We start from the raw sequence: 25,646 nt of genomic DNA on the forward strand, positions 1-25,646 counted from the left end.
ACTGTGCCTCTCAAGGACTTCACTCCCTCCTTTTAAAAGCTTGCATTCAACTTCACCATAACTGAGCTTTGCCAACCCGAGAGCTGCATAAGCCACAATAATTTCAAAGCACATGAACTGGGTTTTGTAGGATAGTTGTAAATCCTGGGAAACCCTGACTTCAGCTGAGCTTTGCTGGTTGACACTTGCACAATCTAACCCCTGGTGTTTTGGTTGATTCCTGAACTTGGTTCATAATCTCCCCTCCCACTAGTCCCTCACAAAAGATTTCTAAGTAGGGTGACTTTTAAAATATTTATTGAATCCAAGACAAAACAATAATCATAAATAAACAACATAAAATTACCAAGATTCCCACTCCCATATCATACTTACTAGGTACATTGTTAAACACAATCTTATCCAGTGTGACCAACAGTTTACTTTGTTTTGTCAAGAAAAACTGAAAGTTTCATCTTTGCTTATTGAACAATTTTGCTTACTTTCCCTAGAATTTCCATCTGAAGTATATTAACCAATCAAATTTGAATTAGAATTAGAAACCTATACTGCCATTTTGTATTGTTTGAATTAACTGGGAAGGCCTGGCCTACATCATGGAATAACTTAATTCAACAGCAGCTTTCTACTACTTTTGTTAAAGGAGTTTTTGAATGTCTCGTATAGAAAAATAAAGATTTTTATAATTTTGACTATTTTCCAGGTCTTATTTACTGAGGAATCATTCACTAAATGTCTATTTTTCCTATCAACCAGGACAATAACTACACTGGCTCTGGGATGTTGGTCATGGTGAATTACAAGAAACAGAAGGAAGCCCCAGCCTCCTCAGAGGCGAAAAACCCCACACTTCATTGTACTCAGACTGTTGAATTCACAGATTTAGCACACTGAATCTAGACCACTTATTTTCTACCAAGAGTGAACAAATTTACATTTCCTACTACTTAGGAAGCTATAGCTTGAAAGATTAGCAGGATCATTTTTCAGTCACTAATCTGAACATAAGAGACAGGTCACAAACTTGGGGTAGCTAAGTGTACTAATTATAGCAGAAAAAGCACATCCATAGGGATGAATTGGGATGCCACTGCTCATGTCAATTTATTCACCTAAATGTTTGCTAACCACATTAAGTTTAATGAGGCCTTGGGAAAATGCACACTAGGATTTCCAGGATATGATTTCTACTAGACAATTGCTTACCAAATAACTTCAGCCTCAGTAATCTTGATTGGAAATTGCTTGTGTAAAACCCAAGTTCCTAACTAGAAATACTTTTCTCATGGTCTCTGTGTCTAAATATATTGGTGCTTTTAAGTCATAACAGCTGCTAAAATCATCACATTATTGACTTATTATTTATGTAGGAGGCACAGAAGGTGATGTGAAAACAAGGAGCTACATGCATAATTAATATCCAAGTTGAACCTGTGGTATAAGTGGAATAGGCAGGGAGTGCTTGCTGTTTTGCACTTTTCTTGATGACATATACTGCAAATTTTCATTGTAAATATATGGAGAAAATCCCTCAATTTTAATATCTTTGCATTCTTTTGTTTGGCATGTAAGCAATGTGCTTTATGTGCCTAGTAATGATTTTAATTCACCTGCCCATAATCCTAACACAGAGAGTAGGGTTCTGAGAATATAAATAAGCTCACAATTAGTTCTAGTAAACTTTACTAATTATTAAGGCAACTCTTCAAATGTCTTGAGGTTAACCTGGTGGAAAGAAACCGTGCTCCTCCTTAATGGCACTATGGGAGAACAGAAGACATGGTGTTCTGTTGGTTAGCACAGGCTAATGGCACTAATAACCTTCCAAGTAGGTAGTACTTAGGAAAAAAACAGGCAACCATAACAGGGCCTTCCTGTGTTCTATACTTGGTCCTCTTAAAAGACTTGAAAATGTAAAAGTTTTAGAGTTTTCTGTTTTAAGTTCTTGGAATGAGTTTAGTTAGCGGATAGGGCTGAAAGCTTTGCAATTTTCTAAAACCTGGGATAAAATATATTTTCTTACTTGATTTTCCTATTAAATTTGAACATGTGGAAAACCAGTGGCTTTGTAAACTTGTAAAGTTGGCTACCTAGACAGAAGAGCTCTACAACAGTCTCTCTGGTTGTTGACACACACTCAAACCAGTGCCAAAACAATCTTTATCTTAACTCAGAACGGCGTATGTTCAGACTCGCTACTGACCAAACAACACATTTGGATAACTGAATTTTCTTAAACCAAACACATTACTGTGGTATGCTCTTTGCTTGATGGCCTTCTGGCTATTTTATAGCTTTAAACACTTGCTTTTTTTCTCCCAGAAAACTCAGAGACCCTAGAAAGTTTTCAAAGGGCAAAGTCTTTTTTTTTTTTATTTGGTTTTTTGAGACAGGGTTTCTCTGTAGCTTTGGAGCCTGTTCTGGAACTAGTTCTTGTAGACCAGGCTGGTCTCGAACTCACAGAGATCCTCCTGCCTCTGCCTCCCGAGTGCTGGGATTAAAGGCGTGCATCACCACCACCCGGCAAAGGGCAAAGTCTTATTACCTCGCTAAAAGCAAACACAACAAAATTCCTGAAGACATTGATTCCAAGAAATACTCAAGTATCACTAAGAAGAATAAATGTTTATGCTAACGTGAGAATAGAGCTATGGCAATATAAGATGAAAGGACAATGCTGCAGTAAGAGTAGAAAACATATCTAAGCTTTTACCTTTGCGTTTAGCTTCTTTAAAGCAAAAGGGTCTCTCTCTCTCTCTCTCTCTCTCTCTCTCTCTCTCTCTCTCTCTCTCTCTCTCTCTCTGTGTATATATATATATATCAATTTTCGGTATGCTAAGATTGTGTTCAGAGTTTATTTGACATCACAGAAAATATACAAACTAAGACAACAAAACGAACTGCTTTCGTTTGGAGAAATGGTCATGCGAGTCCTCCACCTGGCACCAACTGAATCATCAGGGGTTAGGATGCAGAAGTCACCATGTTTTCAACATTTCAGCAATGTTAAGGAATTACTATTTCCAGATTTGTTGCCAGGTATTTTTCAGAACCTGTAAGAAAAAATTTGGAGAAAGTCATTGTAAGTGAACTTCTTTTTTCTAAAACCCAAGAAAAAAACAGCTACCCTCATAAAAAAAGGAACAACAAAATTGGACTGAGGGAAGGAAGGAGGGGCTGAAGATCAAACACCATTGTTTGCCTGTGTCCTGTCTCCTCATTGTCCTTTGTAGCAGGGTTTCTCAGCCTTAGCATTACATGGAATTTTTCAGCCAAAGTGCTCTCTCAAAAAGAGAAAGATGCCCTGTGCATCATTATGGGATGTTCAGGAGCATCTCTGATCTCTAAGCACTAAATGACAGTGGCATACTACTTTCAAATGTTTTGTCAACATAAAATGCCTACAGAAACTGACAAATATAGTAGAGGCAGGCAAGACTCCCCTATTTCACAACTACCTTCCTTTCTCTTTCTCATATGCGTATGTGTGCACATGAGTGCAGTCATGAGCAAGAAGTTCAAACCAACCTCAAGTGTAAATCCTTAGGATAGCCATCTAACTAGGACTTGAGACTGGGTGTCTCACTGGGACCTGGGGCTCACTGATTAGGTTAGGCTGGCTGGTCAGCAGGCTCCAAGGATCATCCTGTCTCCACTTCTCCCAATAAGATTACTAGAGTGTGCCACTGCACCCAACTTTTCAGGTGGATTCTGGGGTTTGAACTTGGCTGCTCATGCTTGTGTTTGGGTAGCAAGCACTTTACGAACTGAGCTACCTCTCCACTCCAAGAAATACTTATCTCTAATTAGTGAGAAATAACATTGTGATGGGAGAAAGGAACCAAAACTCTTAAGTTTAGGACAAAAAGCCAATGTTTCAGCCACAACATGCATAAATAGAGTTTGCTCACATAAAATTACAGTTGTGGCTTCACATCCACTGGTATAAATTACTCAGTTGTAAAAACTGAATACAGTTTGTAGTCTAGTTCACAGTAACATACTAAGAACAACTGCCTGGCTTTGTACTACAAAGTAAAAATATAAGATGCAATCACCGAGGGAAACTGTGTGAAGGCTACAAGGTCCTTTGTATTATTTTCCCAACTTCTTATCAAACTATGATTGCTTCAAAGGTTAAAATAAAAACCCTGTAAATTCTTGCCCTGAGGTCAGTATTCAAGGCAAATGAGATACAATTAAGAGTACACAATGAAAGAACTTTCAGGAAAACTGCTATCTCCCACACTCTAAAACCAGTAATTTTCTCAAACCACACAGAATGCCTTTTCTGACATAATTTGTAATAGTAAATTACTATGATTATAGTCCATATTTTTAATGAAGAAAATAGGATGTTTGGGATATATGGAAACAAAGGTGAAGTACAATATATTAAAAATCTAGTTTCCAACCATCTACAATCACTCCCAGTTTTGGTGCAGTCATTTAAAGTCTCAGTAGATACGATGCATATTCGCATTTTGAAAGTTTTGAAAGTACTACAAATACAGACTACAGTATAGTAAGACTGCTAATTATCATAAATGAGTTCACTGTTATATGTAAGCCTGTGCATGAGAATTATAAGACATGTGAGGTTAAAATGTAAAAATTCCAAAGACATTCCAACAGGTATTGGGACAATATGAAAGTAAAACTGCTTTCAGAGAACGGAATTGTTTATGAAATACAAAGATGGGAGTTTTGAAAACAAAACAATATTTATATAGCAAGTTTGGTCATATGGTTATTTATGAGGAAAGTGCACTTAAGATTCTTCTTACATGATGGATGAACAAGAAAGATAATGGTACTATACACTCTTCTTTAAAATGTAAAGAAACTGGTGCTGACAGGGACATCTACTACTTTAGATGGTTTGTAATAGTCAACCATCAAAATATTCATTACAAGGGCTGGGACATAGCTTGGCTGGCATAGTGCATGCTTTGAATACATGAATCCCAAGTTTGATCTCCAGTATCTCAAAAGCAGAGTGCCGTACTGCATGCCTGTCATCTTAGCACAATGGAAAGTGGTAGCAGGAAGACCGAAGTTCAAAGTCATCTTCAGCTACATAAGGAGTTCAAGGCTAGACTGGGCTATATGAGACCTGGACACACATGGACACAGAGACACACATTCCAAAACAAACATTAGAGTAACATTTTATTGAAATATTTTGTATTTCCTCCATTTTGAAGGAATGGTTTGGAATAAAACCCTATATTAATTTCATCATCAGCAAAGGCTGAAAATAATTCAACAACTAAACAAATGTTCTGCAGCCTTACCCTATACCCAAAGGTGCTGACTACTGAAGGGTCAAGACGGCCTAGTGAAGATCAGGGCCTCAGAGAACATTACATTGTTAAAGGTTAAAGTTACGCACTTCAAATACAGAAGGACCTAGTTCTGCCCAGGTACCATTCAGTCAGCTCACCTTTTAAGGTGCCCCAGTGGATTTCTGTATCTGTTCCTTTAAGATTAGGATACTCTGCCTCTGCTCAGGAGGCAGCATGGCAATCTGGTCTGCAGTGAGTTGAAGGACCTGCATAATCAAAGCAGCCTGTGCAGAGGAGAGCAAGGTTGTGAGTTTCAATGATGTGTCAGAAAACCAAAAAAAACAGAAACAAAAAACAAAAACAAAACCCAAAATATACCACCAGCTTCTGTCTAAAAAAACTGTCATAGACTATGAAGCAAAATGGGAAAAGGGAGGATATTTCTCCCCGCCCCCACACTGCAAGCCAAAATAAAGAAAATGGTGAGAAAAGACACAGTGAAGCACAAGATTAAATGAAAATACCTAAGATTAGATGGTGTGAAGAGATGCTCCAGGAACTCAAAGTTCCTGCATACTAAGATGGTAACTGTGAGCACTGTTTTGAGTTTCCCTTTTCACAAGTTTAATCCTTCCTATCAGACACAAGCTCCCAACAATAGCCAAGTATAACAACAGAAAAATATACTTGTGGTGAATCTGCTATTTTGTTTAAGTATCGGTAGAAAGGGGAGGCAGAAAGGAGCTTGGACTTTTAGGTCAGTTTGGCTTGCACATAAAAACAATTGACATTTATAAATTAGTCTGAAATGTAAAATAAGTTGTCAATTATATTCACTTAAAAACTTAAGGTTCATGGGCTGGAGAGATGGCTCAGTGGTTAAGAGCATTGCCTGCTCTTCCAAAGGTCCTGAGTTCAATTCCCAGCAACCACATGGTGACTCACAACCATCTGTAAAGAGGTCTGGCGCCCTCTTCTGGCCTTCAGGCATACAGACAGAATATTGTATACATAATAAATAAAAAAAAAAAAAAAAAAAAACTTAAGGTTCAGGTCCCCAAAATGCTCAGTCAAGATCATTAGAGTCCTAAGTTAGAGTAAACATCGCTTCCAAAGGGACTTTGAAGACCCAGGATCTTCATGGTAACTGTGAAAAGATCAAAATACTAGATTTGTGCACTGGGAGGCAGTGAGACAGTGTTGCTTACCTTCTCATGATCCTGGGGTGTGACTTGGCTCTGTCCAGGACTAAAGCCACCAGGTTGGTTTCCAGCTTGCATGCCTGCTGCTTGAATGCCTGCTCCTTGCATGACTGGGACCTATAGGTAGAAAGAAAGAAGACAGCATACAGAATTCCTGAAGTCTATGGAACCTCAATACAGTACCAATCTTGACACAGGTAAGAGTGTAAAGAGAATTAATGATCTAAAGATCAGCTTATACTGTTAGCAAAATCAGAAGTTAGTGTTTAATCAAAGACCTACTAGCATACAAATTCTTGCATATTACAGGTCCATCATCATAACAAATAATACACACTGCAGGAAGGGGACGTTAAATTAGCAAAATTTAGCCAAATAAGCATAGGGAAAACTATGAGCACTTGAGAAATTAATGATCAGAGTAAACACAAGTGAAGTCAGCAGACTTTACATAACTGTATTCTGGGAAGTGATGTTCACAAGACTACTGCCTACCTCTATTTCAAGTAAACACTAGTAGTTATTTTCAAAGGGCTCTATTCAATAAAACAGATGGAGACAGAAAGGAGATAGGAAGGTCTCTGGGGAAAAGAGAATATTAGCCCAATATTTGCCTTTTAGAGATTTCTTAAAAGCAAAAACTATGAATATCCCTTTTAATGCTCAGATAACTAATGGCAGTGTGAATTTTTTTTAAGCCTCTTCTTCCTTTGTTTTTTTTTCAAGCAGTGTTTTTCTGTAGCTTTGGAGCCTGTCCTGGAACTCCCTCTGGAGACCAGACTGGCCTCAAACTCACAGAGATCCACCTGCCTCTGCCTCCTCAGTGCTGGGACTAAAGGCGTGTGTGACCACTGCTCGACTATTAGATATTTTTATTGCATATAAATTTTTAACAAATTTGTTACCTGCTTTCTCAGATTATAACTAGGGAAGTATAGAAGAAATATACAGAAACATGTGTCAGGAATAGATGATATGTGAATAGATGTAACAATGTGAAGAACCAGGTGATAGTCCATCAGTAAAAGGGGCAGATACACTACAGGATAAAACTATAACATAAATAATAACAGATCTATTTCCATGTCGATTTTGAATAATCAAAAATGATTTAAATATTTTTGCAATTTACTTAAGAAAATAGGAAGCATAAAATACATTCAGAGAGTTGTGCTGGTGAAGGGTCACTATGGCGGACAATGAGGACTACTGAGAACTCAAGAACAATCGCAGTGGGTTTCTGATCCTACTGCACGTACTGGCTTTGTGGGAGCCTAGGCAGTTTGGATGCTCACCTTCCTAGACCTGGATGGAGGTGGGAGGACCTTGGACTTCCCACAGGGCAGGGAACCCTGACTGTGTGGGGGGTGGGGAGTGGGGGGAGGGGGAGGGAAAAGAGAGGCGGGGAGGAGGTGGAAATTTTTAATAATAATAATAATAAAAACATCAAGGACAACACAATAACATATATTAAAAAATAAATTAAAAAAGAGGAAAAATATACATTCAGTCGATCCTTTTTCACTAAAACAGCTCAAACAACTTTTAGAATAGTTCTTTCATCTGGTATGGTGGTTTGAATAAGAATGGCCCTCACAGGCTCATATATTTGAATGCTTACTCACCATAGAGTGGCACTATTTGAAAGGATTAAGATGTGTGGCATTGTTGGAGGAAGTGTATCACTGCAGGTAGGGAGCTTTGAGGTTTCAAAAGTTCATGTTAAACTCAGTATCTCCCTCTGCCTTTTGGATCAGGATGTAGCTCTCATCTACTTCTCCAGCACCATGCATTGCATGTCTACTGCCATGCTTCCCACCATGAAAATAATGGGGCTAAACTTCCCAAAATGTAAGCCAGCTAAGACCTGTTGTGGTCATGTTGGGTGGTGATAGCTAACTCCTTTAATTCCAGCACTTTGGAGGCAGAGGCAGGCAAATCTCTGTGAGTTCGAGGTCAGCCTGTCTACAGAGCAAGTTCCAGGGCAGGCTCAAAAGAAAAACTAAGGGGAGTGGTCATTGTGTCTCTTCACAGCAATATAAAAGTGACTACGACATAACTTGGTACCAGGGACTGGGGTATTGCTGTAGCAGGCTGTTTGTTGGTGGAATATGGAAGCCTCTGAACTAGAAAAGGGGTTGGGGGCTGGAGAGATGGCTTAGTGGTTAAGAGCACTGGCTGTCCTTCCAGAGATCTTGAGTTCAATTCCCAGCAACCATCTATAATGAGATCTGGCAACTTCCTCTGGCTTGCAGGCATACATGCAGAGCACTATTCATAATAAAAATAACCATAATAAAAATATTCATCTATTTATTTTTATTATGAACACTGCATTCGTAATAAAAATAAATAAATCTTTAAAAAAAGGAAAAGAGGGGCAGGCGGTGGTGGCGCACACCTTTAATTCCAGCACTTGAGAGGCAGAGGCAGGCAGATCTCTGAGTTTGAGGCCAGGCTGGTCAACAAGAGCTAGTTCCAGGACAGGTTCCAAAGCTACAGAGAAACCTTGTCTCGAAACCCCCCCCCCAAAAAAAACCCCACCCCTCCCCCCAAAAAAAGGAAAAAGAAAAGAAAGAAAGGAAGGGAGGAAGGGAAGGAGGGAAGAAAAGAGGTTGAATGCTTTAAGTAGGGCTCAATGGGCTATCTTAGCAGAACAGTGACAATAGTGCTAAGGGTGATTTGAACCCAGCTCAAGAAGTTTCAGATGGGAATGATATTAGTAAGTGGCCTAGGGACCATTGCGACATTTTGGCAAAGAATGTAGCTGTTTTTGCCTGAGTGTTAAAAATATGCCTGAGGCCAAATTGAACAGTTTTAGATTAATGGCACTAGCAGAGATTTCAAGACTGCCAAATATTGACTATGTCTTGTGGCCCCTCTTATTCAGATATATAAAGAAAAGGAAAAAGCTGAGCAAGGAAAAATATAAAATGTACAGTTTGAGGAGAAAAGCAGGACCAGGAAGTGCAACAGAACAAAATTTCAGTGCTCAAGGAGATAAAAAGTTTAAGAAAAGCCTGATGCTAAATGGAATAAAAGGAGTGGTGACCTCAGAGCAAGACCCCACCCATCTAAGCTTCAATTAGTGAAAAAGAAGAAAATCTTAAGCAGTAAAGGAAGCCATCAACATCAAAGGCTGATGCAAATGTCTATTATGAACAAGGAGGCCTAATTCAAGCCACCCCATCAAGCAGTACTACTTGGCACCTAGCCCAAAAGGAATTCTGGCTTTAGAGTCAATGATACAAAAATGGGGTCGTGGAATATCCCTCTGAGGCTAAGTAAAGCTGCTGAGGCCAGGCATGTGTTAAGGTGTCCTTGTATGGTGACATAGAGAGGCCATTGTGTGAAACTGTGAAAGTAAAGCCTAGATTTCACTGGAGACTCCTAAGATGTTAGAGATGCCAGAGTCATGGGATATCTGCCAAGAAAAGTTGCAGATTGGGTGTGGATCCAGCCCAAGAGAGAAATGTGCTGCAGTCAACAAAGTGGAAAGGAGTTGGAGATCTGAAGAGCATTTTGACATCAGACATGAAGATCCAGAGTTTGGAGTTTGCCCAGCTGATTTTCAGTCTTGCTTTGGTCCAGTATTTTCTATTTATTTATTTATTTATTTATTTATTTATTTATTTATTTATTTATTTATTTATTTAGGATTTCTGCCTCCTCCCTGCACCCGCCTCCCATTTCCCTCCCCCTCCCCCATCAAGTCCCCCTCCCTCATCCGTTAGAAGAGCAGTCAGGGTTTCCTGACCTGTGGTAAGCCCAAGGACCGCCCACCTCTATCCAGGTCTAGTAAGGTGAGCATCCAAACTGCCTAGGCTCCCCCAAAGCCAGTACGTGCAGTAGGATCAAAAACCCACTGCCATTGTTCTTGAGTTCTCAGTAGTCCTCATTGTCCGCTATGTTCAGCTAGTCCGGATTTAATTCTTACAATGCTTCCTTTCCTTCTTTTTGAAATGGTAATGTGTCAGTGTATGTTGGAACTGTGTGACTGACCTTTTTATTTTTATTTTATGGGTTTATAGTTAAGAGATTGTCATGAGTCTCAGATGAGACTTTGAACTTTTGGACAGTATTGAGACTGTGATGGAATATGGTGACTTTTGAAGTTGAAGCCAGGTGGTGGTAGAATGCATTTTTGTGTTATGATATAGCTATAAGTCAATCAGAGCCAGGGAGTCAAATGTGGTGGTATGAGTAAAAATGGCCCCCACAGACTCACATGGTTGAATGCTTATTTACCAGGGAGTTGCACTATTTCAAAGGTTTAGGAAGCAGGTCATTGGGAGATAGGCTTTGGGGGTTTCAAACACCCATGCCAAGCCCAGTATCTCCCTTTCTGCTTATAGATCAGGATGTAGCTCTCATCTACTTCTCCAGCACCATGCATGCCATGCCTGCTGTTGATGTAGGTGGGTCTTCTATCTATCTGTTTCTTTCATTGGTTAATTAATAAAGAAAACTGCTTGACATAGGTAGATGGGGAAGACAGAACAGAATGCTGGGAGGAAGAAAGCAGTGAGGCAGATGTGATGAAGCTCCAGCGCAAGATGAACATAGGTTAGAATCTTCCTGGTAAGACACCACCTCGTGGTGCTACACACAATAGAAATGGTTTAATCAAGATATGAGAGTTAGCCAGTAAGAGGCTAGATATAATGGGCCAGGCAGTGTTTAAATGAATACAGTTTGTGTGTTGTTATTTTGGGTGTAAAGCTAGCCATGTGGGAGCTGGGCGGGACGAAAAGCAGGCCTGCCTGCAGCTCTTTCTACATGTTGTCATGCTTCCCACCATGATAATGGAACTAAAACTCTGAAACTGTAAGCAAGCCCTCAATTAAATGCTATCTCTTGTAAGAGTTGCCATTGTCCCCTGTCCCTTTCTGAATGGAGATGGAGGACTGCATAGGGAGGGTAGATGGGAAAGGGGGACAGGACAAAAGGAGGAAGGGGAACTGATTGGGATGTAAAATAAATGAAAAAAATGTTATTTAAATAAAAAGAGTTGCCATTTTCATTGTGTTTCTTCACAGCAACAGTAACTAAGACATCTGAAATACTTACTCTCATGCATCAGCTCTTTTCTCAGACACTGGGGACATGAAGCAATGGCACATAAAGGATGCTATCTATATTAATACTTAGTTCAGGGACTTGCATAAACCTTAATAATTATGGATATGAACAACCTCTGGGTACAGTCACTTAGGAATTTACTAATACTGATTTATACCAATCTGAGACACTGCAGTATGAAATAACTACCCCAAATGGCCAGTTGAAGTTTCTAGGAATATCTGTACTAGGCAGATAAATACTAGTAAGACTGGTCAAATACCTTGGTTGGCCTAAGACAATCCCAGTTTATGTTTTTTTTCCCCTCAGGGTAAATTATTAACACTTTCATTCTTGAATGTTTTCTTCTTTGTATGACAAATTATATAACCACCCTATAACAACAAGCCTCTTAGCTACATGCTTCTAACTGTGTGGACTGGAGTTAAATTTAAAATCTAATTTAAAGGGATATGAAGGCCATATTAAGTTAAAAAAACAAAGATCATAAAAAGGATAACAGTAGAAAGCTACACTAAAAATATCAGATAAGCAAAATATGGTGGTGCATGCCTTCAAGTCCATCACTCCTGAGACAGGGGCAGGCAAATCTCAGTGAGTTCAAGGCCAGCCCAGTATATATAGTGAGTTTCAGGTCAGCCAGGGCTACATGAAAAGACTTTGTCTCAAAAAAATCAATCTAATAAAGGCAATTGTCTATCACAAGTGAAAGATACAGAAGAGGAAGTTGAGGTTCCTAACATAACACTTTTATAGATGGCTGGGATGTATTATTATATAATTATTGACTATATTGCTAAAATGTAAAAAGTATCAATTTTAAGTTCTTATTTTCTCTACCTTGGATTTAACTGACTTTATAGACTTTTAATAAAAACTATATTGGGCTGGGGGTATAGCTCAGGGGTATTGAAAAGATGTATAAAAATGTGTTGAGGCTATTGACCATAGAGCATGCAACAAAAATCAAAGCCCACAAACACATTTTTATTTTTTTTTCACAAACACATTTTTAAAAGCAAAACCTGAACTACAAAATAAAATAAATTTTTATTCTATATATACCAAAAAAAGCCACATTTTTATCTCAAATTAGGGAGGATCAGGCAAACACCCACACACAGAGACAATATATAGATGCAAATAGGACAGAGAAGCAGAATAGATGAACAAGCTGTATTTCTTGCTCCGTTATTTTTTTAGTTAGGTGAATTTGGCCAAGTCACCAGACTTAGGTAGGCGGGGAAAATTAAACGGAATGCTGGGAGGAAGAAAGCAGAGTCAGAGAGATGCCAAGGATCCTCTGCCTGAGATGGACACAGGTTAGAATCTTGCCGGTAAGCCACTGACATGTGGCGATATACAGATGAATAGAAATGGGTTAAATCAAGATGTGAGAGTTAGCCAATAAGAGGCTAGAACTAATGAACCAAGCAGTGATTTAATTAATACAATTTCTGTGTCGTTATTTTGGGACTAAGCTAGCTGGGTGGTCGGGATGAACAAGCAGCCTGCTCATTCTGCAACTTCTGGCCTTCACCTTCCAAACCTATAAAATCAGAGAACTAGATGCCAGACATGTTGCATTCTAGTTTTGATATTTTCCTCTCTTCTTTCTCTCCCAATCCCCAAATACACTGGAAGACACAGAAGCACATGAAAATGGGAAGAAAGAAATGAAAAACGAAGGCACCAACATATAGAAACTTGAGAAGATACACACATTCCATCTTCCCACAACTAACTGGAGATGATAAAAATGAGGTGACTTATAAAGCATCCCATACATACAGCTGAAGTGAGCCAAGTGAAGGAGACAGAAAAGCGACAGACTGCAGTTCCAGAATTATATGCAGATGGCCTTTCCTATACCACTGTTTATTTAGATGCTTTCATGATAATAGATCCACACAGGTCTCTGCCACCCCGAGATAATCTAAATGAATGCAACTCCTCAAATGCTCTAGTTCAGGTTGTACATGGTAATCATTTGGGGGAGGTTTTTCAAATGGCCTAAGATCTGCACAAGTATTTGGTGGGGGGACTTTGTACACATTGATGGTTTATATACTTAGTGCAAAGTACTCCCTGCCCTGTACATTTTCATTTTCAGAGGTTTTTCTGAAATAGTGAAACAAGGTTGTTCTTTTGGGTTAAGTATTAGAGGCTAGTCACCCTTCTCCTAAGGGATATGAGAAAGTAAAAGGAGAGCCTATTCTCTCCTTTCTAACAAGCAAATTCATTCAAGTCAGAAGACAACAAATATCAGGCTCAGTAACAAATCCCCAAATACATTAAGATTTTATGTAGATACTATAAGTATTACCTGTCTTGATCCCTGGGGAACGACAGCCCCCATGTTCATTGGATTGGGACCTTGGATTCCACTAGGTATAGGTCCTCTAGGTCCAGGTACCGGGCCTCTGGTATCCATGCCTCTGGCCTCCATGGCACGGGCTTCCATGGCACGGGCTTCCATGGCACGGGCCTCCATGGCACGGGCCTCCATGGCACGGGCCTCCAGTCCCCTGGCATCCAGTCCTCTGGCCTCCAACCCTCGTGCATCTAATCCTCGGGGATCTCTTCCACCTAGAAAGTTGTAAGAAAACCAGTTAGTATAGCTACTAACTTCTAGTCACATCTCTCCTTGTCTGTGACACTGTCTCCTTTCCAGTTTATCAGATTTGTAGGTAAATCGTAAAAACTCTTTCCCAAGACTTCTGTCCCATATTAGAGCTGAAGAGAGTCAAATTCTTCACCAACCATGGCTATTAGCTGGAGTTGTGATGCAGTTTCCCCTTACCTCTAGCATCCATGGGTGGACCCCTCTGATCTATCATGGGTCCTCTTGGCTCTGCCATTAAAGGTCTGGGCTCAGCTAATGGACCTCCCCTCATGTCATGTGGGGGTGGTCCACGACCTTCATGGCCAGGAACATGGTGCATGGGTGGGCCCTGATGAGGTGGTGGTGGGGGTCCCAAGTAAGCTCTAGAGATGGAGAGAAGTGACATATTTTAAAGCAGAACGTACCAACATTGAAATGTCAATCCGATCAGTATACAAACATCCAACAGAAAACTAATACAAATATCAGTAAATAAATGGTAACAAAGTAACATCACACTGGGCAGTGGTGGTGCACGCCTTTAATCCCAGCACTCGGGAGGCAGAGGCAGGCGGATCTCTGGGAGTTCGAGGCCAGCCTGGTCTACAAGAGCTAGTTCCAGGACAGGCACCAAAGCTACAGAGAAACCCTGTCTCAAAAAACAAAACAAAACAAAAAAAAAGTAACATCACACAGACAAAAGAAATCTATAGAATGTAAATCTATGCATTCTGGAATTTATTTGATCAGGGCATTTAAAATTAGTAAAGAATTAATAGACACTATAAGTACAATGAATATGCAGTAGACTGCTTAGCAATGCAGATTCTGGATTCAGAATAAATGGCTGAAATCTAGGTCTTACCATTTATTAGCTATGTGGTCACTACCTTAACCACTATATGCCCTGGTTTCTTTACCTGTAAAATAGGACTAAGAATAGTCATTTCTAAGGTTAAATGGATTTATTTGTCTATCTTTGTGGGGCTGAGGATTGAACTAGGACATTGGAAATGTTAGGCAAGTGCTCTTACCATGGGAGTTACACCCCCGGCCTAAGGCAGATATAATGAGGTGATTTAAGTACTTAGAGAAAAGCTAGAGGTGTGATCCCCACCAACATCAACAACTACTGTCATTAATAGTACCATTACCTCACGTTTTCCTTGTTTAGGTATATATTACTATAATTTTCAATTTCTGAAAATACAACAGTCATTGTTGGCTCCAAGTTATCTTCTTTTTCTTTTTTTAAGAGGGTTTTTTGTAGCTTTGGAGCCTGTCCTGGAACTCGTTCTTGTAGATCAAGCTGGCCTCAAACTCACAGAGATCTGCCTGTCTCTGCCTCCTGAGTGCTGCAATTAAAGGCGTGCGCCACCACCGCCCAGCTTCAAAATTACCTTCTTAGCTATACGATTATGTTTTCGGAAAAGTGCTTAGTTTTAGACAGTGGTTACAAATCTTATTTATCTTTTAAAGCAGGCAAACAGGTCCGACCATTTGCTTTCAATGTAAGGAAACTTTTCAACTTCTCAGGGTGTTTCCTTCTACATGAGTACTTACCTAGGCTCTACCTCTCCAGTTACAGACATTAAAGTGCCTCCCCGTGGGTCATTGGGGGCATCTCCTAACAGACCACGAGGAGTTGGGACATTGGCAGGCAAGGCTCCCCGCTGCATAGCTGCTCTGGGGTCTTGCATTGGCACTGGCAGGGAAACAAACAGGGAGTTACTGCTGTGAAAGACACATTAGGAAACAAGAAATGACTATAGCACTGACAACATAATTCAGACACCTTAGAGTGGGTGAAACCTCACCACAGCAGAATCCTCTTGCAGCTCAAGGGCAGAAACAGTGCCATTTTAGAGGTATGGATGGAATTATATAAAGAACAAACTGGGGAGCCACCTGCCAAGGACTAGCACTGTAACCTGAATAAACTTATGATCTTGGTTTTCCTTCTAATCAATCTTAGGTTAAGAACCAGAGTCACAAAAGAAAGGTAAGTTCTTGGCATAGGAACCCTGCCATGGCTCTGCAGGAACCTGCAGTCTCCTTACAGATTACTATTCCAGCCAAGCCTCCTGACACCAGTAGGGAGAGAGTAGATCTTTGGACAGATGCCCATATCATCCATGTTCTCTGCCCTGTGTGAAAAGGTCAATCTTAGGCTTGTGGCCCCAAGAGAAAAAAAAGCCACAAAACTAACAAAAAGAAAAAATACCCCAAAACACTACCCTTTTGGGGTTATGAATGTGAGGATGACTGCCAAGCAGCTCCTTTCCTTTCAACATCCCACCCTGAATACCGCAAGCAAAAGGAAACCCGCAGATACAATGGATACCTTGAACTCGCTCAATTGATGCAGGCCCGGTGGGTCCCACGGGCGAGTGCTGTAGGGTTCCTAGGTGAGCAGTAAGTTCAAAAGGAGAAATAGCAGACACTTAAAATAGCTTGCACACACACAGGAACATACACATATAGAGAATGGAGACTTACATGTCAGTAAAAGCTGAGAGTTCGTTAGTTTGCCCCGGCCTACAAAACTTCCTAAATACAGGAGGCCTTTCTCTTATCCAACAGTTCCACTTTGACAGGCATCTTTCTTAAGGGAAACGTGTGTACTGGTTTACTTGGGCAAGAATAACCAGCAATTTTGGACTCTCCTTTCTGTTACTACAGAATTTTCCTTTATGTCTTCTTGTGCATTAAAAAAAGAAATAGAGAAAAATGTATTTTCAGAAATAAAACATGAAATAAATTCCAAATGGAATGTGACATGAGATTTATCAGAGATAGGCCATTAATGGACCCACACTAATGGCAATACTAATTTTGTCTCATTTAAAAGTTAGAAGCTCCACCGGGAGCAAATCCAGTCCTGGGACACTGGCGGATCAGGACTGAGCATGTAATCTGACCCAAACTCAGCAATCTCCACTGGAACAGGTACAGGGGAGTAAGCGCTGAGCTAGTAAGCTAGAGCCAGAGACTGCTGAGGGTCCGGACGTGAATCTGGGACGTTCAAGGGAGTAGACGAAAGCCAGGACCCCGGTGGGTCTGGGCATGAGTCTAGGACCTCCCAGGAACTAGGCCTGAGCCATGACCTCTGCCACTCTGGGCGTAAGTGAACCTGGGACCTCCAAGGGAACAGGCAGGAACCAGAGATCTTGGCGGGGACAAGCATGAGTCTGGGTACTCAGAGAGAGTAGGGCTGAGCCAGGACTTCTGTGGACATCAAAGGGAATAGGAACCTGGGTCCTAGCGTGAGTCTGGGACCTCTGAAGGAGTAAGCAGGTCCTCTGTAGGTCCAGGTGCACCTGAAGCAGTAGACAGGAGCCAGAAACCTTTCCACATCCAGCTCCAACCCAGGGACTCCTGCAGCAGGAAATTCAAACCAGGATTTACAGATACAGGTCAAATCTGGTAACCTAGGCCACATTTGCTCTGAGGCAAGGAACTCCACCTTGGGCAACAAATTCCACAGGAGTGGCTCTGAATGAGCTACCTAGGACAGAGAGCAACAAGCTTCACCAGGAGCAGAAGCCAGGAGCAAATTCAGTCCTGGGAGCCAACCCAGTCCCAGGACATTGGCAGACCAGGACTGAGCCAGCAACCAGATCCAGAATCAGCTATCTCCACTAGAACAGGTACAGGGGAGTAACAGCTGAGTGAGTGAGCCAGAGCCAGAGACCACGTAGGGTCCCAACATGAATCTGCAACCTTCAAGGGAGTAGACCTAAACCAGGACCCTGGTGGATCTGGGCGTGAGTCTAGGTCCTCCTAGGAACTAGGCCTGAGCCATGACCTCTGCCAGTCTGGGCGTGAGTGAACCTGGGACCTCTGAGGAAATATGCAGGAACCAGAGATCTCGGCGGGGCCAGGCGTGAGTCTGGGTACTTGAAGAGAGTAGGCCTGAGCCAGGACCTCTGTGGGTCCTAGCGTGAGTCTGGGACCTCTGAGGGAGTAAGGAGGTCCTCTGTGATTCCAGATGTACCAAAGCCTGGGACCTCCAAGGCAGTAGATTGGAGCCAGAAACCTTTCCAGGTCCAACTGCAACCCAGGGACTTCTGCAGGAGGGGTTCAAGACCAGAATTTACAAAAACAGGGCAAAGCCAGCAACCTAGGTCAAAGTAGGCCTGAGACAGCAAACTCTAAGGGAGCAGAACAAAGCACAGGAGCGCCGAGCTGTCTCCAAGAGTAGAGTAACCAGCAGGGTAACTAGAACTGTGACACCGACTATATCACAAGGAACAACCACCTGAGCTTTAGATTCACTGGAACCTAGATTATACAACAGAATCTCAGACAGACCCAACCACACCTATTAGCAAAAAGATGAGTAGAAAAGGTAAGAACATACGCGACATAGCAAAGAGAAACACAACACCAGTAAAACCTAAAGACCCTACAACAGCAATACCTGAACAACCAAATATGGATGAAGAAGAAAATGATCTAAAAAATAACTTCAAGAGAATGTTTGAATCTCTAAAAGAAGAAATGAGAAATTCCCTTAAAGAAATGGAGGAAAAGATAAACAAAAATTGGAAGATGTCAGCAAATCACTTAAAGAAAACCAAGAAAAAGAAATCAAACATATGAAAGAAACTATTCAGGACTTGAAAACCGAAATAGAGGCAATAAAGAAAACACAAACCGAGGGAATTATAGAAACAGAAAGCATGAGAAAACAATCAGGAACCACAAATGCAAGCATGAACAGAATACAAGAAATGGAAGAGAGAATCGCAAGCGCTGAAGATACAATAGAGGAAATAGACTCATCAGTTAAAGAAAACATTAAATCTAACAAGAGCTTAACCCAAAATATCCAGGAACTATGGGACACCATGAAAAGGCCAAATCTAATAGGTATAGAAGTTCAACTCAAAGGCACAGAAAATAAATTTAACAAAATCCTAGAAGAAAACTTTTCCAACCTAAGGAGAGATATATCTATGAAAATACAAGAAGCTTACAGAACACCAAATAGACTGGATCCAAATAAAAAGTCCTCTTGCCACATAATAATCAAAACACTAAACATACAGAGTAAAAAAAAGAATATTAAAAGCTGCAAAGAAAAAAGGACAAGTAACATATAAAGGTAAACCTATCAGAATTACACCCGACTTCTCATTGGAAACAATGAAATCCAGAAAGTCGTGGTCAAGGGTTATGCAGACATTAAGAGACAATGGGTGCCAGCCCAGACTACTATACCCAGCAAAACTGTCAATCACCATAGAAGGTCAAAACAAGATATTCCATGACAAATTTAGATTTCACCAATACCTAGCCACAAACCCAGCCCTACACAAAATACTAGAAAGAAAACTCCAACCCAAGTAAGATGGCTGCAAAACACAGACAATTGATGTCTCAAAGCAGCAAATCCCAAAGAAGGGAAAAATGCATTAATTAAAATCATCAACAATGAAAACTACATTAACAGAAGATAGAAATCACTGGTGATTAATATCCCTTAATATAAATGGACTCAATTCACCTATAAAAAGGCACAGGCTAACAGATTGGATACGAAAACAGAATAATCCATCCTTCTTCTGCATACAAGAAACACATCTCAACCTCAAAGACAGACATCGTTTCAGAGTAAAGGGTTGGAAAAAAATAAACCAATGGATCTAAGAAACAAGTGGGTATAGGTATCCTAATATCTAACAAAATAGACTTCAAGCTTAAATCAGTGAAAGGAGACAAGGAATATCATTTTATATTAGTAAAAGGAAACATCCATCAAGAGGAAATCTCAATACTGAACATCTATGCCCCAAATGCAAGGGCACCCTCATATGTCAAAGAAATACTTCTAAAGCTTAAATCATACATTAAACCACACACACTTCAACACTCCCCCTCTCACCACTGGATAGGTCAATCAGACAAAAAATGAACAGAGAAATAAGGAAACTAACAGATGTTATGACTCAAATGGACTTAACAGACATCTATAGAATATTCCATCCAAACAGAAAAGAATATACCTTCTTCTCAGCACCTCATGGAACCTTCTCAAAAATTGACCACATACTCGGTAACAAAACAAAGCTCAACAAATACAAAAAAATTGGAATAACCCAATGTACCTTATCAGAACATCATGGTATAAAACTAGAAGTCAACAGCAATACTAGTTCCAGAAAGCCTACAAACACATGGAAATTAAAAAATGCTCACCTGAATCATCAATGGGTCAAGGAAGAAATAAAGGGAGAAATTAAAGACTTCCTAAAATTCAATGAAAATGACCACACAACATACCCAAATTTATGGGACACAATGAAAGCAGTGTTAAGAGGAAAGTTCATAGCACTAAACACCTACATAAAGAAGCTGGAAAAATCCCACACTGGTAAATTAACAGAACATATGAAAACTTTAGAACAAAGAGAAGCAAACTCACCTAAGAGAAATAGACTGAAGGAAATAAAGTGAAAACTGAAAACAAAGTAGAAACAAAGAAAACAATACAACGAATCAGTGAGACAAAGAGTTGGTTCTCCCAGAAAAATCAACAAAATAGACAAACCTTTATCCAAACTAACCAAAAGGCAGAACGAGAATATCCAAATTAACAAAATCAGAAATGAAAAGGGGGACATAGCAACAGGCACAGAAATCCAGAGAATCATCAGGTCATATTTCAAAAACCTGTACTCCACAAAATTGGAAAACTTAAAGGAAAGGACAACTTTCTGGATAAATATCACTTACCAAAATTAAATCAAGACTAGATAAGCAAATTAAACAGACCTATAACTGGCTGAAGAAATAGAAACAGTCATCAAAAGTCTCCCAACCAAAAAAAAAAAAAAAAAAAAAGCCCAGGACCAGATAGATGGGTTCAGCTCAGAATTCTACAAGACTTTCAAAGAACTAATACTAATACTCCTCAAATTATTCCATACAATAGAAACAGAAGGAACATTGCCAAACTCCTTTTTTTTTGAGGCTACAATCACCCTGACACCCAAACCACAGAAAGACATTACTAAGAAAGAGAATTACAGACCAATCTCACTCATGAACATTGATGCAAAAATAATAAATAAAATACTGACAAATTGAGTCTAAGAACACATCAGAACCATCATCCATCATGATCAAATCAGCTTCATCCCAGAGATGCAGGGATGGTTCAACATATGAAAATCTGTCAACATAATCCACCATATAAACAAACTGAAAAATAAAAACCACATGATCATCTCATTAGATGCCGAAAAAGCTTTCAACAAAATACAACATCCCTTCATGATAAAGGTCTTGGAGAGAGCAGGAATACAAGGAACATACCTAAAGATAGTAAAGTCAATATACAGCAAGCCAACATCAAACTAAATGGAGAGAAACTCCCAGCGATTCACTGAAATCAGGAACAAGACAAGGTTGTCCACTCGCTATATCTATTCAATATATTTTGAGGTCTTAGCTAGGGCAATAAGACACCAAAAGGAGATCAAGTGGATACAAATTGGAAAAGAAGTCAAACTCTCACTGTTAGCTGATGATATGAGAGTTTACATAAGCGACCCCAAAAAGTCTACCAAGGAACTTCTACAACTCATAAACACTTTCAGCAATGTAGTAGGATACAAGATTAACTCAAAAACATTAGTAGCCCTCTTGTACACACATGATAAAAGGGCTGGGTGAAGAACTCAGAGAACCAACACCCCTCACAATAGCCACAAATAGCATACAATATCTCGGAGTAACTAACCAAATAAGTGGAAGACTTGTATGACAAGAACATTAAATGTTTAAAGAAAGAAATTGAAGGAGACACCATAAAGTGGAAAGATCTCGCATGCTCTTGGGTAGGCAGAATTAACATACTAAAAATGGCAATCTTACCAAAAGCAAACTACAGATTCAATGCTATGCTCATCAAAATCCCAGAAAAATTCTTCAAAGACCATGAAAGAACAGTATTCAACTTCATATGGAAAAGTCAAAAACCCAGGATAGCCAAAACAATCCTGTACAATAAAAGAACTTCTGAAGGCATCACAATCCCTGACTTCAAACTCTACTATGGAGCTACAGTACTGAAAACAGCCTGGTATTGGCATAAGAACAGACAGGAGGACCAATGGAACTGAACAGAAGACCCGGATATCAATCCACACATCTTCGAACACCTGATTTTTGACAAAGAAGCAAAAAACATCAAATGGAAAAAAGAAAGCATATTTAACAAGTGGTGCTTGCATAACTGGATATCAACATGTAGAAGAATGAAAATAGACCAATATCTATCACCATGTACAAAACTCAAATCCAAATGGACCTTAGACCTCAACATAAAGCCAGCCACACTGAACCTTATAGAAGAGAAAGTGGGAAATACACTTGAACGCATTGGCACTGGAGACTACCTCCTAAATATAACCCCAGCAGCACAGACACTGAGAGAAACAATTAATAAATGGGACCTGAAACTGAAAAGCTTCTGTAAGCAAAGGACATGGTCAATAAGACAAAACGACAGCCTAGAGAATAGGGAAAAATCTTCACTAACCTCACATCAGAGGTCTGATCTCCAAAATATACAAAGAACTCAAGAAATTGGTCATCAAAAGAACACATAATCCAATAAAAAATGGACTATAGACATAAACAGAGAACTCTCAACAGAGGAATCTAAAATGGCTGAAGGGCACATAAGGAAATGTTCAACATCCCTCGTCATCAGAGAAATACAAATCAAAATAACTCTGAGATTCCATCTTACACCTGTAAGAATGGCCAAGATCAAAAACACCGATGACAACTTATGCTGGAGAGGATGTGTGGAAAAGGGAACACGTCTGCATTGCTGGTGGGAATGCAAGCTGGTACAACCCTTTGGATGTCAGTGTTGCAATTTCCCAGAAAATTAGGAAACAACCTTCCTCAAGATCCAGTAATACCACTTTTGGGTATATATCCAAAGAATGCTCAATCAAGCCACAAGGACATGTGCTCAACTACGTTCATAGCAGCTTTGTTTGTCATAGTCAGAACCTGGAAACAACCTAAATGCCCCTCGACCGAAGAATGGGTAAGGAAAATGTGGTACATTTGCACAATGGAGTACTACACAGCAGAAAAAATAACAACAGCTTGAATTTTGCAGGCAAACGTATGGAGCTAGAAAGCATTATTGATTGAGGTAACCCAGACACAGAAAGACAAGTTATCACATGTGGTTTTTAAACATAAAGCAAAGAAAGCCAGCCTACAAACCCCAGTCCCACAGAGAATTTAGACAACCATGAGGACACTAAGAGAGACTTACATAAGACTTATTCTACATGGGAAGTAGGAAGTAAAGACAAGATCTCCTGAGTAAATTGGGAGCATGGGGACCTTGGGGAAGGATTGAAGGGGCGAGGGGAGAGGCAGGGAGAGTAGGAGAGAAAAATGTAGAGCTCAATAAAAAAATCATTAAAAAAAGGGGGAAAAGAAAAAAAGAATTGTTCGTGCTTGTGAGAGTGGCTTTTTAATTTCTTCACATGCTTAAAAAATGTATTTACTCACCTAAAAAAAAAACCAAAAATGTGAAGGGTATAATAAAATGATGTTGTAAAAATGAAAAAAGTCAAACATTTCTGTCAAAAAATATTAAATGGGTCAATGCAGCTGATGAACTTTCCATGAAAGAGAGTTACGAATGAAACAGCCTACTACATAAAGTCTATGATTATAAAAAAACATGACAAAGATTAATGAGCCAACACAGTCATCAACATTAAACAAAGGAGGCGGGAAAGCAAGAAGCACCATCTCAAACATCTCTTGTCACCATTACAAATGCACAAATGAACAAGGATTCCAGGCACAGGAAGACAAATTTGGTCACAAATGAAAACATTGTTTCCTATACTAGGTACTGAAGGAAATTATTTTTTAATCTCATTTCATTTTAATCTTTGTATCAATAGATCCTTGAAATAGTTTCAAAATGCAAGTCAATCCCTTTTGTTAATTCTTTCCAGAAAGATGGGGTTAAATTACAGTAGGAAGATGTCTCATAGAAATATGTGTTAAGCGGCTGAGGGATTCACTGAGACTAATAGCCTAGGAAGAGGGAGAGATTTAATGGAAGCCTAAACCCTTTTCACTACTGCAAAGGTACTTTGGGTTAGATACAGCACATACTGACAGCAATAGGATGGAAGTACACAGCAGCACAGAAGCATGGAATGTTTTAGAGGGAAGAGGAGCTATTTGGCAGAAGTTTGTCTTGTTGCCATTTATCTGATGAGACATGTGTAGACTCTTCATTTCAATCACCAATGACTCTGTATAAACCATGGCCTATATATCTTAATATTTTGCTTTTGAAGTAGGTTTCTCTTCTAAGAAATTCACTAAAAAGAAAAATATTAAATCCCTCTGTTCTTGTTCAAAGCAATCTATTCCCATCACAGGAGGAACCTTTTGAGTAAGCATAGTATTTTGAAAATTAATTCTGAAATTAACACTGGCAGTATAGAATGATGGGAAGAGGGCAAATTTTGTTATTACGTTTTTTTGGCTTTCCAAGACAGGATTTCTCTGTCTAACAGCCCTGGGTGTCTTGAAACTCGCTTTGTAGAACTGGCTGGCCTTGAACTCACATAGATCTGCCTTCTCCAGAGTGCTGGGTATGTCACCACCACCTGGTAAGGGCAGATTTTGGATTTAAGGATTTTAATTTTTAAGTCAAAAGAGAACACCAGATCATTCTCAGAGGTATGAGTATGTACTTACCGTAGCCCATTGAGAAAACTCCTGTGCTTCCATTTCTTTACCTGTAAAACTGAGGCACTGCCACCTACCTTAACAAGGTTGTCCACGGAAACGAAGTGACTGAGTATTTACAGTATATATTCAGTTTCCTTTTTTCTATTGTCTGTTGTTTTGAACTGAACTACTATACTTTCTCTTCCTTCAGACTCCAATAATATGAGGAAAGAATGCAAAGATTCTGGAAGGGCTGCTGCTCTTATATATACAGTGTTTTTGCCACAGTGCAGGAAACACTGCAACTATGCTTTATAGACCTCTGCTTTGCTCCCAGTTTTCTACAGTGATTATATCTTGACATCTACAGTCCTGGTCACATACTATATTCTCACTAGTAAATCTTCTTACAAAGTCAACAGCTACTCACAGATTGAGAACATGCCAGTGGATCTGTCAGACTGTCAGGAAACAAAGGATGCATATGCTATATCACCAATTCCTGTAGAGCTAAGCTCTGAATATCCCCTATGGAAAGTCTGGACCAAGAGAAGTTTTGTTGACCATTGAAACATTCTACATCTGCAATGTCCAGTCTGGTCTTCATTAGCACGTGTGGCTACTAAGTACTTGGCTACTGAACACTTGAAATGCAATTATTGTTCCCAGGAAATAAGACCGTTAGGCGTTACTTAATTTAAACTTGATTTTAATTAACTTAATCTTTAA

At 39.8% G+C, this 25,646-nt stretch overlaps 1 protein-coding gene across 4 annotated transcripts in view; it reads right to left on the minus strand.

Annotated features, from left to right (window-relative positions):
- Window positions 1-280: 280 nt before the first annotated feature.
- Window positions 281-25,646, minus strand: part of LOC121436862 (cleavage stimulation factor subunit 2) — a 35,785-nt gene continuing 10,419 nt past the window's right edge. The window contains exons 9-16 of one of the 4 annotated variants that reach the window (XM_041636766.1): window positions 16,522-16,581; window positions 16,223-16,324; window positions 15,741-15,882; window positions 14,376-14,560; window positions 13,899-14,161; window positions 6,497-6,607; window positions 5,447-5,572; window positions 281-3,053 (exon numbers count right to left, since the gene is read on the minus strand). In XM_041636766.1, coding sequence (XP_041492700.1) covers window positions 5,450-5,572; window positions 6,497-6,607; window positions 13,899-14,161; window positions 14,376-14,560; window positions 15,741-15,882; window positions 16,223-16,324; window positions 16,522-16,581 — 986 coding nt within the window. In that variant the 3' untranslated portion in view covers window positions 281-3,053; window positions 5,447-5,449. Of the gene's footprint in view, window positions 3,054-5,446; window positions 5,573-6,496; window positions 6,608-13,874; window positions 14,162-14,375; window positions 14,561-15,740; window positions 15,883-16,222; window positions 16,325-16,521; window positions 16,582-25,646 lie in introns of those variants that run through there. The other 3 variants (XM_041636763.1, XM_041636764.1, XM_041636765.1) reach the window with 3 other exon arrangements.

The sequence above is a fragment of the Microtus oregoni genome, unplaced genomic scaffold (genome assembly GCF_018167655.1).
Source record: "Microtus oregoni isolate MIOR12 unplaced genomic scaffold, Mior012 000050F_004, whole genome shotgun sequence".
Taxonomy (NCBI): Eukaryota; Metazoa; Chordata; class Mammalia; order Rodentia; family Cricetidae; genus Microtus; species Microtus oregoni.